Genomic DNA, 16466 nt, shown 5'->3' on the forward strand with positions numbered 1-16466 from the left:
TTCTGGCCCGAAGAGGTGAATGACCTTATGGTTAAAACCTCTATAATTGAAACCATGGAATATACTATTATATTTATACTAATTTGGGTATTCAACCACTTTACACAAAATTTCTATTCGAGTTTTACTTGTATGCAATTATTTTTATAGCGTTAAGTTTCGCTTGGAATTGCGTTATGCAGCAATTTGATTTCGCATTATGGCTTTATTAGACTGCGATTTTGATGAAAACTATAAAAATATGTTCCTGCCATAAAAATTGGAAACTAATCTTTAGCATTCAAGTACTATTTTTAATTTTTTCCATTCCTTGGCTTTGGTAAAGTCAACAAATGAATACGAGAAAATTATGCTTGATCAAAGCAAGCCTGTCAGAACGTGCAATCGTTTTGTATCGCTTCTCGTGACGTTTGCATATTTAGACAAACCGATATTTTGAAACAAAAGACAGCAGTACGCCTTCCTAAAGTCGGATGTAAAAAATTTTCGTGCCAAGTTTTTTTTTTGGATTGAAAACTAGTTTTTCTATTAATTGAAAAACATCCTAAACGGTTTATTACACGCAATTTCTCAATTTGTTTAGCTAGTGTAGTGAAGAATACGTTATTTTCTTTTGGAAGATTTTACTACAAGGAAGACTCTCGGAGCTCGAACGGACTTGACTATGAGCATAAAAGCTAAGTATTCAAATCGATTTAGTATTATTCTTTTTCATTGTTACCCTCTACATAATTTGTGCGATGGCTTCCTAAATAAATACTTCACTTCCTGCTGACAGATTCCGAACCATTTTGATGACTGTTAATAGTCAAGTTGAACTGAACTAAATTCTCTCAAGTCATGTTCATGTGCATAAATTCGGAAATTCGCATTAAATGAAGCCGCATGACTCAGAAAATTAGGAAAAAAATGTTGTTGCTTGCCAGATTCGTATTTTTTTAAGAAAACGACTCTCTGAGACTTTGATTTCGAGTTTTTTTTTCATGTAGGCTTTTTTAGAGGGGCCTCAGGCGTCGGAATCCGTCATTGTCGCGATTCTTGAACTTGAAAAATTCAATTTTTTCAAGCAGACTAGGATTAATTAATCATATAATCAGACTAGGACAAACGGAATAGAAAAGGTTTCCTAGGTTTTTTTTCATATAAATTTTTTTTTGATATTCATTTATCCGATTTGATTTTAATAATATTTTACAGAATGATATTTGTTAAATTGATAGACGGCAGATTTTATTTACTTAATTTCTCTTCTGATGATAGCTCTAGAATTTTAACGTCTACTTCATAACTATTTGTATGGAATGACATCCACGTTGCTCATCCAATCGTTGTTGAATATGTTCATACAATATCAATAATAACAACATTATTTATTCAAAACCGGTGCTTTCAGTGGATTCATCTATCTTGTAAATCTGATCGAGCTACTTGTTAAACATGATTTTGAAACGAGTATTTTCCACTCTGCATAACTCAAACTACGATATCTGTGGACATTTGTATAGTGACTTAAAATAACTTGCTATAATTTATAGAATATGTCAGTAGAATGAATCAACTATATTGTCTAAATCCTATTCACTCGTTTATTTCGTAGCAAGTAATTCCATTTAGAAAAAAATAGTGAAGTTCTTATTCGTTACATGATAGTATTTCGAATTTTCCCTCAGTTTCCGCGAATAAGAAATATGAATCAATACTTCCCGGGACATCAGTATCGAATATCGTTGAAACGTTAACTCGGGAAATCAATGAGTTTAGTGGTGCATCCGCGCATCTTGAAACCGGAACATACTGAGTCGCGCATACTACTGCAATTACTGAAATTTTTACTAACAAATATCCTTCTTCCGTGACATTTGTGGAGTGCGCACTAGTATATACGGCCTCTAGTAACAAGTGTTGGAATAACATCCCTTCCCATTCATTAGACGATCTACGTTCGGGCCTGGCCGGCGCCGGTACTGATCAATGAATTCTGGGGTTACCATAAGATGTACATTGAAGGATGATTTGCCAGTCCCAGGTCGGATCATCTAGAAATTCCCTGTACAATTTCAGCTAATCCCGATCATTAGCGGAGTAGTAACCAAGAGTGATCGCTCAAGTTCAAGCTTCTCGTGACGTTTGCAAATTTCATATGAGACTGAAATATAAGCTGTCACTTTTACTTCTAGATTCGAGCACTTTCGCTTTTGCTTTGAATGACCAATCAAAGCGATGCATCCCAACTGATATGTCACTTACTCCTTCAAAATCATCGTCTCCGTTAGGGAAAGCCAGTATAATGTTTAGAAGCTTAACAGGAAAAATAAGACACTGCGTGGCTCTATCAATTCAAATCGAAGAGTAGAAATATTTCCAATCAGTTAATGTTATAAATCGAACCAAAATTGACTGAGTTGTAATTGTTCAAAAACTGAGCACTGTCCTGTACGTCTACTCTACTTTCGTGAGTTTATGATTTACACCACCAAATACCTTGTAAATGACGGTAAAATACCTTGTCAGCAATACGAGTTTGAAAGGCAGTTCTGTTACTACAATTCACTTTAATGCCTCGTAAGATAAGAAAACAAATTATATTCTTAGTAACAACCCTGATTGATTTTTGCATTCGTATTTCGGGAACCACTCGATATGCAGCAAAATGCCACCATTTCCTTTATATTAAAACTTAAGCTTAATTCTACATAAACAAACATTGCCATCGTTACGATGCTTTGGCTTATGGCTTAACCGATTTTCACAAACTAAGATTCAAATAATAGGTCTAATGGTTCCATAGCCTGCTATTGAATTTCATTTGAATCCAACGTCCGGTTCACTGAAAGAAAACGCCAGCCGCATTTTGAATGAAATTTCATTCAATGCGATAAATAACTGAGAATTCCGACTATTGAATGATAGAACAATCTGCATGATCATATGATCAATATTCAGTGAGTTTTACTTCTTATATGTGTGATTACCATACATATATTATATGACTGTCAGTTACGTTTGAAATGTTAGTGAACTGTGTGTTAATCGTCATGAATCAGACTGAATGTATGTTACCCAGTGTCATTTAATCCCTGAGAAGAGTTTATTCCTAATAATGAATTATAGAACAGTTCGAATAATTTTATGATGAGCGAAAAATGAATTTTATGATGAGCGAAAGTTATATGATATTCTCGTAACAAAAATCTTTCCATGCATGTATTATTTTCATTTTGCAGTGTTTTACAGTCGAACACAGAAGAATTTCTTCTTTCGAAATTTGAATGAAGCTTTGATAGCATAGCATGATTTTATTATTAATTACTAGCTGACCCGTCGAACTTCGTCTCGACCGTTTTTTTTTAATTTATGTTTTCGGACAGTAGAATTGTCAAACGTTATGCTGTTAATGTATCTTTCCATTATTTTACTGATTACTTGGCTGCGATGAGTTCATAAAAAAAATTGTCCATATGTTAAAAGCTTTTGTTACGCAAAAATAAAGCGAATGCACCGCGAATCATCTTTTGAGTCAGTGCATCGAATAGCGATTGTTGACCTCTCAGACTATGGTTTCGACATATGGAATGAAAAGTGAAGCAAAAATAAGTGAGATGACTACTTTAAATTGATTCCACAAATTTACAAAAGCTGCCCTCGCGACTTGTAGTTCGTCACTTCTCGCTAGTCTGGTGATGTTATTTAATCGTGTTTGATGAATGTTCGTAGCGTGACAATCACAGGAAATAATTTCCATTAACAATTTAGCGATAAAACTTTATATTTACTTTTAATGTATGACTTCTGGTCAGTCAGTAACTATTTAGTAAATTTTCAACATATCAGAGACTCGGATGTTTCGCATCGCTAAGTTCGACTCCTCTGGTAGACGGTAAAAGTTTAGATGCGAGAAATCTTCTTCTTACTTAAATGAACCTTGTTACGTCGAATTTTCCGCACTTTATTTTCAAATCCTTACTCCTCCTTGAGTACTATGTTTAGTTTGATATTGTTAAAAAACCGAATGACAAAATGAGTAATTCTTGGACATTCGAAAGTTCAAGTTACCATTCTTTTAAATATTGTATCCATTAACTTTTACATGAACACTGCATTCGTTTAATAGCTTTATCAATAGTCATCTCATTAGTCAACACCACATAATTTTGTTTAGTACTCCACCTACAATTAATGAATGGTGGAGTTCGGCACTGAGAATCTATATCAGAAAGTTTTATATGAAAATAATGTGCAGTTCTTCTGTTATAGAGGAGTGAAGATGAGGAGTGATTGTACCAGTATGCAGCTTATCGTTCGAGTCAATGCATAAAATCTCACAACTAATGGTTTTCAATCCACCAGAATTTACCCGACGCGAACGAACTTCAGCATGCTAAATTCAAAGCAAACCTCTATGATTGATCTCATTATTTAAACAGCAGCATCTTATCATTGATTCGTACAAACATCGTTCTATTTATAAGGTGATTTGTTCAACTCACGCCTACGATGGCCAACAATAAACAACTAACTGATTACATTGCACACAATGCATCTTCTGGTAAACAGTATCAGAACTTTTGATCATGTTTACGGTATAGCTAGAACACTCATATGCGTTCCATCATTGAATCATATGGCAATCAATAGTGTTGATACCCAATTAAGCACGTGGCTCGAAATGACGAACCACATGAATTCACACAAAACAACTCGTTGCGCGCCAAAAGATTCTTTCAAAGATCTAGTATTCCTTTCTTCGACGGCCAAACACTTATGCAACTCGTTATGCGCCAAAAACCTATCGATGATCTAGCAATCTTTGGCGACTTTTTCAGTGGAAAATTCCATTGTCCATACAAAATAACTTTATTGGTTTTTCCCACTTTTCCGGTAAGTTTTCCTAATTTTTTTAATGTACGAACCCGGTGGGGGTAAAAACTGATCAAACAAAAAAAAACATCTCAATCCGTCCATCCGTTCTTACGTGATGCGATTACAAAGAATGATCTCTGCATTTTTATATATATAGATCAGTGCGTTTATTCCAATTGTTAAAATATTTTTGGATAACTTGTCAGAAAAGTCAATCACAGAATGTAAACAAAACGCATTTTGTCGTGAATACGACTTACTTTACTATGGGGTGCCTTTTCAAAATTTACCCTCTGAGAGAGTGATAAGTTTTTGATCGTGAATATCTCCTGTTGTATCTAATAAATCAACATAATTCTTGCTACATGCCATCGGAAATATGATCACAATTTTATGATAAAATGTTCAATTGTGTGACATAATCTCAAATAATTCAAAATTAAACTTTTCTGAAATGTTTGATATAAACGAGTATCAAAGAGGATAATTCATATAGCGCGTTTGCCTTTCTCGTATTTTTAAAGCTCATAGCTCAGTGATCTGTGAAAGGATTTATATAATCTAACTACCAATAGAATCGAAATTTTTCAACTTAAACGTGTATAGCAAAAGCATTGAAGTATTTCAATAGTACACTATTAAAAAACCTGTCTCATTTGACCCATGTCACCACCAGCCAATCAGAACGCGTTCTGTGGAAGAGAACAAAATATCCGCTGCTGTACAACGAATCGTTCGAGAAAATTTTTTCGAACAGTGCTTAATATCGTAGTGAGTTCCACAATTTGGTTCTTCTGAAAGGCAGGAATGAATCCCGTACAGCATCCTGATAGTTTCTTTCAATGAAATGCAAATCTAAAATGAAATAATCTGTATGCGGCTACTTTGATAGCCGTTGGGATAATCACACAAAAAGAAACCTCTTAACAAAAATTGTATCAGTTTGGATTCTATCGCCACTGCGAGCAGATGTATTTAGTATCGTTTGCAAAGCTAGTTTCGCTTCCGACAAGAGCGATTACGTCACAGCTGCCAGTTGTTTGCATTTGTAAAAAAGTAACGAAAAGTGGTCAACGGTGAAGAGCATCACACAAAATCAGCCGTTCTAATGGCTCTAAAAGTTTTCTAAAGAACTATTAGGATTTCTTGCTCGCAAATCGAAGGTAAATATCCTCAGTTTAGTGCAAATCTAGAACTGTTTGATTTGATTTGTGCACTTTTCGCTGTGTGAAATTTACAATAATCAAGATCGTAATCATGTGAAGCCTTCTTTGTTTTTGCGAAAAATGTGAAAAAGGGGAATGCTTGCATAATTCATACAATTGATCAACTAATTGATATTCGGAAGTGTTATAGAACATGTTTTCGTATTCACGACATCCAGTTATGTCTGTGACATTACCCACCCGCCTTTTTTAACCGAAGTTATACGTTTAAGGTTACTATTTAATACGTATTGTGGTGGTGATACGAAATCAGTGATTAAGAATGGTGCTCGATGGAAATATTGGAAAACCTGGTGTCAGAGTACTTTGGTGAGTATTCAGTGAAGTAAGAGTCTGTAGTAGACTTAGAATTCACGTAATGTAAGGGAAATTTCTGCTTTAGACAAACAATGATTGTGCCCAATTCTATTTTTCTAGGATTGTATATTGCCCCCCTGATTTAATAAATTCAAAACCTTTTTGAATCCGGATCGGATCAATTATATTTTATATGTATCTACTATCTTAAACAATCAGTTTGGTAAGAGGAGACCTCCGACCCTTATGTTTAATAGAAAATCGAGCCAAAGAACTGAATTGAAATGAATGACGACGCTTTTTAAAGAAAAAAAAACTCAGACTTGATCAGTAGAATGAACAATGATCAAAATTTGACAAGAATGTTTTCATTCTACCATGGAGCTACTGAATACTCTTGGAATGGATCAAATCTGAGTTTTTTTCTTTTTACATGCGTCTTTTTCCAGGATTGCTATGGAGATAGAAACCAACAAATCTCTGTAACTATTTTGCAATGCAGAACTTGATCATCTGCATACTTTGCTGCAGATTTTTAGTGTACAAGTCATTCATGTTCTTAATCTCAATCAATTTTATTGTAAATAAAAATTTTATTTTAAATATTCGTGGAAATTTATTTTAAAATCATTACTTTTACAGACAATAAATAACAAAAATAAATCGAAGCGCTGGACGTTTTTACTTTATCGAAATTTAACTTTTCTGGCTGCTTAAATGAATTTATTGTGAAATCGATTGGAAAGGTTATAATGGTTTTCAACAGTAACATAATTTGCATTTGAATGGAAACGGTAAAACCGTGTATCTCATAGCAAACGATATTTTATATGGAATTGATACTTTCAACTTGAAAGTTTTCTTACATTTTCTTATATTAATAAACCATTGTATTTTTTATTTGACCAACCAATTCCACAGCGGAAATAAGTGATTCTCAATCGGAACTATTCGGTTAAATATAGTGTATTGTATTTTGATGACAAAATATATTTTTCACTGTGCAATATGTTTTTCTTGTGTTGGTTTCTGCTGCTTAATGGTGAATATATTCAAATTGTACACTTGATTTTTTTCCGAAAAAATGTTGAGGGGAAAAATTAAGCTTTTAATTGTTACGATACATAACAACCTACACACTTGTAAAACAATTGTGTACAATTCATTGAATACCCTGACGAAAATTAGTACGTTAACTCAACCGACTCCAGCATAGTTTATACAGAATATTGAAATGTCTACTTATGTTCAATGGAAAAGTTTCAATGAATATGTAACAATAAATCTTATGGTTTCTCTGCAACATTGTCTCAGGTGTCTAAGTGGTATATGTGAAAACCTTGCTCTCGGCATTTTAAAACTGAAGCAGACTACCTTATTAAATATATTATTTTTACTACCATGGAGTGGGAAGGTAAGTTTCTTGAAGCATTATCAACTATTTAACCAATTGTCTTTCAGTTATTTTAGTCAATGGCAAGAAGCCAGAAGAAACTATCTTTGATCCGCATACATACGACCAATGTTGCGACATGTTTTACAGTTCGGAATTTATTTCAAAGAAAAATAGCACGCTCGGTAATTTCTGGTGTAATCAGTGTAAGTGGATTTACATAAATTCGGCAATAAATCATTCGATTATTATGGACCGTTTTATCAACAGCAAAAATACGACCAACTTCGAAACTCAGATAAAAAATTGAAAAAACTGTCGTCGTAATGGTTAGAAGCAAAGCCTTCTAGACGAATCGGGTGATAGTGCTAATCGGTTTAAAATATAATAATTATAATTATACAATAAACAAAATTTAAATTTGAACAAATATATTTTTACTTTTGTTGAATAAATGATTTTATCTTCATTGTTATTTGTATCTTCTTCTTTCAATGTTGTTGTTTTTATTGTTTCAGTGAAAGTGCTTTATAAAAAATCTAAATCCATTAAAGAAAAACAAATTGCAGCTTCAACCAATTTTGTTGCTATTTCAGTAAAATAAATTGAAATTGCCCAAACTTAATTATTCGTGCAATATTTCATAGTTTTATTAGGCATCCTGCAGTTCCAGCCCAAAACACTCTTGCGAATAATCTTATCAATTTTTGTAAACTATAGTATACGCCAAAATCCGTTCCAACATCTTGGTTGACGAAAGTGTGTGGGACATTCTTCGTCATATTTTTCTTATCAAATCTGATCATTTCCACCTATGTTAGGTGCTCTTTCATATCAGTTCATCGATTTTGAAAAATATCCATATGTTGTAATACCCTTTTGATACTTTGACTAGTGCTTATTCATACTCATTGAACTCAAATTCAATTGTAAAAAAAATCAACTGTCATAGAAATGTTTCAAAATGGAAGTGGAGCATAATTAAAACTTTTTTTAATTGTAGGTCATTTGCATTCTAATTTATTTTCATTTCCAGCTGTATAATTTCAATATTAATCCATCTTAATATCATCCGCATTATATATGGACTCCGTAATACACAAAACTACATGAAAATCTTCTTAATATCAGCCGACGATTGGTGTAGATTAAATTCATTCGGGTTATGGTATGCGATTATATGTACCAACATCATACGCACTACAAAATGAATAGTATTTCCTATATGGCTGCTGTGATGATTAATTTTGAAACGAAAATCATCTACATTTTGGATTCATTCAATTTATAAGTGTATGTGCTTCAAACAAATTTTCAATGATATTCATACAAATGAATTTGTTTTTGACAGAGGGGTTGAATGGCCGACTTATTAAAACGATCTGATAATCGTTATGGGGATCGGATGAAGCAAAAACCATTCAGCTTGTGACCGGTAAATTCTTTCAGTGTCTGGAGTAACATGGTAATATGTGAAAATTATGGAAAAAGTGTTCACTCAATTTTCTTTGAAACGGCACAACCGATTTTTACAAACTAAGATTTAAACGAAAGGTCTTATAGTTTTCTGAAAATTACTAGAACATTTTATCCGGATCCGACTTCCGGTTCCGGAAATATAGTGTGAAAAGTGGAAAATTACCATTTTCATTAGTATTTTTTCACGAATGATGGTCAATAACAGGTACAAATCCCATAAAACTGTCCGGTAAATTCTTCCAGTTCGCAGAGATTGTTAGTTTGTGGGCATAAATACTTAATTCGACACTACTAGTTTCCCCCTTGTTCTATTCCGGAAGCACCGAAAGTGATGAAGAAAACTCAAAAATGGAATTAACTTCGATTTCTCTTCGATGATTGAACCGATTATCACAAATCTTGATTTGAATTAGAGCTCATATTATTTTCAAATCTAGTGTAAAATTTTATCCAGATCTGACCTCCGGTTCCGCAGTTACAGGGCGATGAGTGTCAAAGTTTTCAAATCGCCATATAGAATGACTGGTCAGTGGAGGTACGATGAAAGAAGAAGACACAAAACTAACAATACGTCTTTTAAGGGTTTGGTACACCATGTGTACCGTTTTGTGCTAAGGTGCACATGACTAGTTTTTATTTTTTACGTTTCGCATTGAGTTAACTTGAAAAACTAGTCATGTGCACTTCAGCACAAAACGGTACACATGAGGTACCAAATCCCTAAATAAACGTAAACGATAACGATACGTGCTTTGTTCTGTTTCGTACACGCTATAAAGAAAACGAAACGTTTACGGATGTCTGCTACTAGAGTGTGATATTGGTGAAAGACGGTGCTGCGATTGATAAAATTTTTAGCTAATTTCTGATAAGTGTGACCGAAAAAATAGAATAATGTCAATGAATTGAAATTTATTTGAAAAAAATATGCAATTTTCACCGTCGGTAGTGCAGTAATACCGTGCTGGTGGTGTGGTGATGTCAATAATAATAACAATAACAAAAATATTAATAGTAGATGGCAATATCGATTTTCACAAACTTATAGGTTCAAAAGAAAAGTCTTACAGTTTCATACGGAATTTCTTAATTTGTTTTGTGTACTACATCCGGTTCCGGAACTACAGAACAAACAGGATTTGTAGAGTTTTTGCAATGACTGAGCGGAATCATATATTGGAGAAGCCAAATGAATGAAAAAATAACAGAAAAGATGATTTATTGGAAAAAGATACGCTCAGAGACACGACTCGAACCTGCGTTCTTATGCATTCCGTGCATACGCTCTACCATTTGTACGGATTTGTAGAGTTTGTTAGATTAAGTCCGACCAAACTTTCCTATTGCTATTCAATGAACAGTTGTTTTTGCAAATTCCCCACAGTAATAAATATGATGTTATGAGTAATATGAGAAAGGCATCATTAAACCACCATTTTATTACAGCTGACCACAATCTTCAGCAGCTGAAAGACTCTTTATTTTTCTTGGACTGTTTTGTCCATCCATGAATATTTGTAATCAAAGGATCGAAATTCTCACACACGCAGGATATTCTTACAGCTTGACTTCCACTTGCTCTAGACCGGAATGAAAATAGATCACGTTCATCGATCTTCACTTTGATTGTATGAAAAGGATACTTATCCGCAGAGCTTTTCTAGAGAAAAACTAACCGTAGTTCTATTTGATTATTGCTGTTTTTCAAAGACGTGGTTACTTATCTTGCCTTCATACAGAACCAAGGTGAGTCAACGAGCACGATGACACTTACATTTTGGCGCAGTTGCCGGAAAAGATATATTATAATTTTTATCTGTTCTTGGTTTGGCAGGCTATTTACACGTGCGGAAAAGCAAGGTGAGCTAACCGTACTAAGGAGACTGTTATATAAACAGTCCTAATTTTGTTTAAAAATACGTCAGCTCACCGAAGGTGGAACTTTGTTCGATTGAGCGGTTTAGAGCCATCGAGGACGGCAGACTTGGGAAAGAACACCAACAAAATGAACGAATTAGTTTGGAGAAACTCGGTTTGAAAATATGGGAAGAAGTATTACGTACAAGAGAAAAACTGTTTAGTTTGATGAATAGGTTATATATTTTTAGTTATGATTTCGTTATGGTATCAATATTCCAGCTAAATTTCTTTGATGGTAAACAACATCCGAACGCATTCAGTATATTTTTCGCCATTTCTTTGCACAGTGATCTCGATGTTGATTCTCCAGTCACCGGTAAATGAATCTGGTATGGACATATTGAGGTCACCCATTACGACGTTGCTGAACGACTCGCTGTGCTGAAACCGATTGATATTGCGGAATTCGAAAAACCAAATCATTCAATATCTATGAGAATGAAGGAAAATTCGCGAACACAAACTTACCCCTGCCTTGAAGGGACATGTTGTCTGATTCATCAAACCAGTAACCAAGTACCAAGGCTCTTCAGTGTTCAGAATCAGTGGGCATATGTTCGGTTCGTCACGAGATATCTCACCAGAAGTCCAAGATCCATGTTTCAAACGTTCGGAATAAGCTTTAAACTGACGGTGGATAGAAACAAACAAACCAATGAAAATTCCTAAAACGTAAGTATTTATAATGCTCATGACCCACCGCAATTGGATCGTTGTAATCGTCCTCGAATCGAAACATTCCGTTCAGTATTGAGTTCCCGTCATCATTTTCTAGCGTTTCGAGCTCGGAGTTATCAATAGCAATATTAGGTAATCCGTTTTCACAATCCTGCTTGAAATCTGTTATTTCCAACACGTTCTTTCCCTGCAAATTGTAATTGTAATTAAATATTGTACCGTTTTGGAATAGCTTAACGGCAAACCTTGATCAATCCCAAGGGCAGAACAAGCAGAAGCAAACACAGATACAACTGGGTTAGAGTCTCCATGACGTTCGTAAACTGATTGGTGGAAACGATTCCCGGTCGGTCTTATATACTTTGTGTTCATTTTTTTCCCATTTCGTGATCATACCAAGCCGTTGTAGAGATGATCCAAACGAACAAAAATCACGGAAATGCGTTGTTTGCGGACTTAATAACGCCTGTGTGTGTGGCGTCAATCGATGAGTTCCTACAAAATATTTCACCTATCCTCATGTTTCCGGAATTGGTAAACATATGGTGTTAGACCAAAATCTACAAGTTCAGGTTTTCACGATAAAACACGACAATTTTATTTGAAAAACAACAAGAATACGTGTGTCAATAATTTCAATATCATCATTGAAATTTAACAACTGGCAACAACTTGAGGATAATCTTTTGTTTCTTTGAAAAAAAATCTCACACATACACGAACTGTTACAGTTTCACAGACTGCAAGTGTACCTGACTATGGAATTGTTATAAATGTTATAATTCCAATGAGAATAATAAAAACGGTTTTTAGTGAGTTACCAAAATACTAAAAATTCAAGCGTAGGTTAAACAGGTCTTTTTCCAGAAATTAAACCTACAATAATACATGGCTTTCTCATTGCCGATTATTGGAGAAATCGCTGCATTTTGAAATATTTCACCACTGCTTCCAGTATTTCCGGAACTTGAATCGGGCACTGGTGAAGCAAAGTAAGTTTGTATGGCCAATACACTGAATCAACAAATCTGTAAGTTGAAACAGTAACGATTTTTTCACCATAAATTACTTTAATATCTCGTCGGAGAAAATTGACCAAATGAACCGCAACGACCGACAAAAATCTAAATGTTGTATACAATAAGATTTATGGATGAGTGAAGTTATTCCCATTTCGGGATCTTTAATCACTATTTCTGGAATCGGAAACAGAAATCTGTTTTTTGCCATCAACCAACAAGAATCTTAAGCCCTTTCATTTGACTTTAAGTTTGTGAACATCGGTTCCGCCATCTCAGAGAAAAGTTATTGCAGTCGGAGTCAGATAAAATTCTAGAATATCATACATAGTTTGTTTTAAAGTTTAAGTTTGGTTTATCTCGACGAACTTATTCGAATTGTATGTGGAATTCAGCCTCGGCTCAAAATTCGGGTTTTACAGTGATTACATACCATTCCTATATGGGAAAGGCAAAAAGGGTTTTCGTTTTTTTTGGGATGCAAAATATGAATAAACATTACGTGCTACTCCAGACTACACCGTCAAACAGTGGTTTCGAGAGAAGCCCGCAGCGGCAGGCCTTCCATTGCGATTGCAAAACTCAATGTCAAAATTAAATGATATGCTACTGGATGACCAAATAGTGCCATCAGGATTAGTACTGAGCAAACATATCATAGTTTTAGCAAGATTCCGCGAATTGAAAAGATGTTCTACCGCTGGATGCCGCACTTGTATACCCGGCGGGATAAAAAAAAGAAACGCGAGCACACTTCGGAAGCATGTTCGCCTATGCTGATACAAAATGGTATCGGTTGGCTACTGAAATCGGCCAGAATGGTTATGATGGTTAGTTCTTTGGGTTTGTCACAGTATAATTTTCATGGACTAGCTCGAAAAAAGAAAAACACCATCAACAAACAAGTGTAAGTGTGCATTATTGGAGCGATTGAAAATTGGAAAGATCAGTTTTTCGAGACAATGCGCCGGTACACAAGAGCATATTTTGAGCTTCATTTTAGAGTTCTGACCGCTACTTCCGGAGCCTGTTCCGAAATCGCTTGAAACAGCATAGAAGTCTATGAAACCTTTCTTATCCATTCATACATTTGTGCAAATCGTACCAGTCATCTCTGAGAAATTTATGTGTGTGATTTTGGAGTTTTTAAACGTTACTAGGAAAATTTTTCGTCACTCTCAGTGATGAATTTAAAAAAAGGTAAAAATTTCAAATAAATTCATGAAAGGTTGAAAAAGTCTGTAAACTCTAAAAAAAAGTCTACGGATTTTAAGTTTTGCATGAAGAACGAGGCAGATTTTTATGAACGTCTACGAAAAACGTGATTGTCAAAAGTCTACAAAAAAAGTCTGCAAAGAAAACATGTCTGCAGCTATTTTTACTGATTTACAAACAAATCTGCAGGTCTGGCATCGCTGAAATTAAATAGAATTATAAGGCTCTTCATTTGAATATAGATTTGTTAAACTCGGCTCGTCAAATAAACAACAAATTTTGCAAACTAGATGTGCTTACTGAAAAGTTTCAAAATATTGCTACTTTTTACATCGTCACTTATGAGAAACACACGCCATGTCCATGTGACATAAACAATAACTGCTGACGCACTGAAAAGCCGAAGGCGGAAGGTAGAAAATTAATCTTAAGGTTTTAGAGATATATCATAAGAAATTTAGTATCGTTAACTTGAGAGCCCTCTTAAGCCATTCAGTGGGTGAGCTCGTAACAGTTCGGCTGAAAAGTTCGTATCGTTTAATAGAAACACACATTTTTTTGCCAAAATTCGTTTTTATTATTCAACATAATTGCCATCAGAGGCGATACAGCGATTATAGCGATCTTCCAACTTTTCGATACCATTTTTGTAGTACGATTTGTCCTTTGCCTCAAAATAGGCCTCAGTTTCAGCGATTACCTCTTCATTGCTTCTAAATTTTATACCAGCGAGCATTCTCTTGAGGTCTGAGAACAGGAAAAAGTCACTGGGGGCCAAATCTGGAGAATACGGTGGATGAGGGAGCAATTCGAAGCCCAATTAGTTCAATTTCAGCATGATTTTTCGTTGTTGTTTTTGATCGATTGTGAGCTCACGCGGCACCCATTTTGCACAAAGCTTTCTCATATCCAAATATTCGTGAATAATATGTCCAACACGTTCCTTTGATATCTTTAGGGTGTCAGCTATCTCGATCAACTTCACTTTACGGTAATTGAAAATCATTTTGTGGATTTTTTCACGTTTTCATCGGTAACAGCCTCTTTTGGACGTCCACTGCGTTCATCGTCTTCGGTGCTCATATGACCAGTACGAAATTTTGCAAACCACTTACGAATTGTTGCTTCGCCCCGTGCAGAGTCTGGATAACACTCATTAAGCTATTTTTTGGTATCGGCGGCACTTTTTTTCATCAAAAAGTAGTGTTTCATCAACACACGAAATTCCTTTTTTTCCATTTTTTTCACAATAACAAAAGTAGCTTCACTCAAAATGCAATATCTCACAAACTAATAATCAGACAGCTGTCAAATTTATACACGTATCTTTTGAAGGTTGGTACTAACTGAAAATATGGATTTAATTCTAGTGGCGCCCTCTCATAGAAACGATACGTACTTTTCAGCCGGTCTGTTAACTAAACTGTTTATTCAATATTTAGTTCCGTTTCGTCTTCGACTCATCACTGCATAGCAGTTCATGGTGAGCTGCTACAACACTCATCAGTACTGAAACTGCTCGACACATTTGATTAACAACAAACACTTTCCTATATGGATTTTCTCTTGCAGAAATTATTGCGATACAAAGATTTACGTATCTTCTATAAGTTAACCCGCAAAATAGGAACCTTTAATTTAGCACGCAAAAGGCCATGAATATGGAATGTTGTCGTGAAACTATTTAATTTTTCGGCAAACTGCTTTTGTAACAGAAATTATTTAGTTTTGTTTATTTTGTGTAGCGCAATCTAATACAATTGAAACAGTGTTGCTAACTTTTTCATTAGGAAAGTAAAATCTACATTCATAATATGTAAGCAATTTTCCATCAAACGTTGGTGAAAATTTGATCAAAACTGACATTTCATCCAAGATGTCAGGCTTAACATTCATATGAGAATAAATTATTGTGAAAAAAGATTGTTTGAAATTGAAATGTATACAAAATTGTAAATTGTAATGTACCACTGTAAACACCCTACTCCCCCCAACATAACCAGCCTTTGCATCCCCCCCCCCTCCCCACCCTAAACTACCCTGAGAAACTCGGTGCACTGCATATATAAATACACAGATTTATGGCATACGTACCAAATAAAATGTACGTAAAACACAAATTGCCAACACAAGTTAACTTGGGTTACTCTTGATCCTTAAGACGTAGAGCCGTCTTGAGTAAGTTTTAAATTTGATCAGTATCTAACAAGCAAACCCGATTGGCCAAATGACATGCGAATGCAACTATGTAATGAAAACCGCATAGACGGGACTCGAACCCGTAGCTAGCTTCTATCCGGAGAAACTGTTTTGCCAATTAAACTACCCTGCATATAAAATAGCCCATAGCACGCATTTTTGAGTTGTGCTTCAGGAATT

General features: G+C 34.8%; 2 protein-coding genes across 2 annotated transcripts in view; both read right to left on the reverse strand.

The window, feature by feature from the left end:
- Positions 1-16466, reverse strand: part of LOC131430781 (connectin-like) — a 502561-nt gene that overhangs the window by 462100 nt on the left and 23995 nt on the right. The gene's annotated exons all lie outside the window — the stretch shown is intronic.
- On the reverse strand, positions 11386-12166 carry LOC131430784 (uncharacterized). The gene is made up of 4 exons (XM_058595992.1): positions 12099-12166; positions 11876-12040; positions 11644-11802; positions 11386-11556 (listed from the first exon to the last, which is right to left on the reverse strand). The coding sequence occupies exons 1-4, from the start codon at positions 12162-12164 to the stop codon at positions 11395-11397; spliced, it is 552 nt and encodes a 183-aa protein (XP_058451975.1). The 5' UTR covers positions 12165-12166; the 3' UTR covers positions 11386-11394.

Source organism: Malaya genurostris, chromosome 2, assembly GCF_030247185.1.
Source record: "Malaya genurostris strain Urasoe2022 chromosome 2, Malgen_1.1, whole genome shotgun sequence".
NCBI lineage: Eukaryota > Metazoa > Arthropoda > Insecta > Diptera > Culicidae > Malaya > Malaya genurostris.

Coding starts and splice junctions, on each gene's coding strand:
- LOC131430784 (XM_058595992.1), bottom strand. CDS start 12,164: ATGGAGACTCTAACCCAGTTGTATCTGTGTTTGCTTCTGCTTGTTCTG. Junction 12,041..12,098: donor TGCCCTTGGGATTGATCAAG/GTTTGCCGTTAA, acceptor TACAATTTGCAG/GGAAAGAACGTGTTGGAAAT. Junction 11,803..11,875: donor ATTACAACGATCCAATTGCG/GTGGGTCATGAG, acceptor ATCCACCGTCAG/TTTAAAGCTTATTCCGAACG.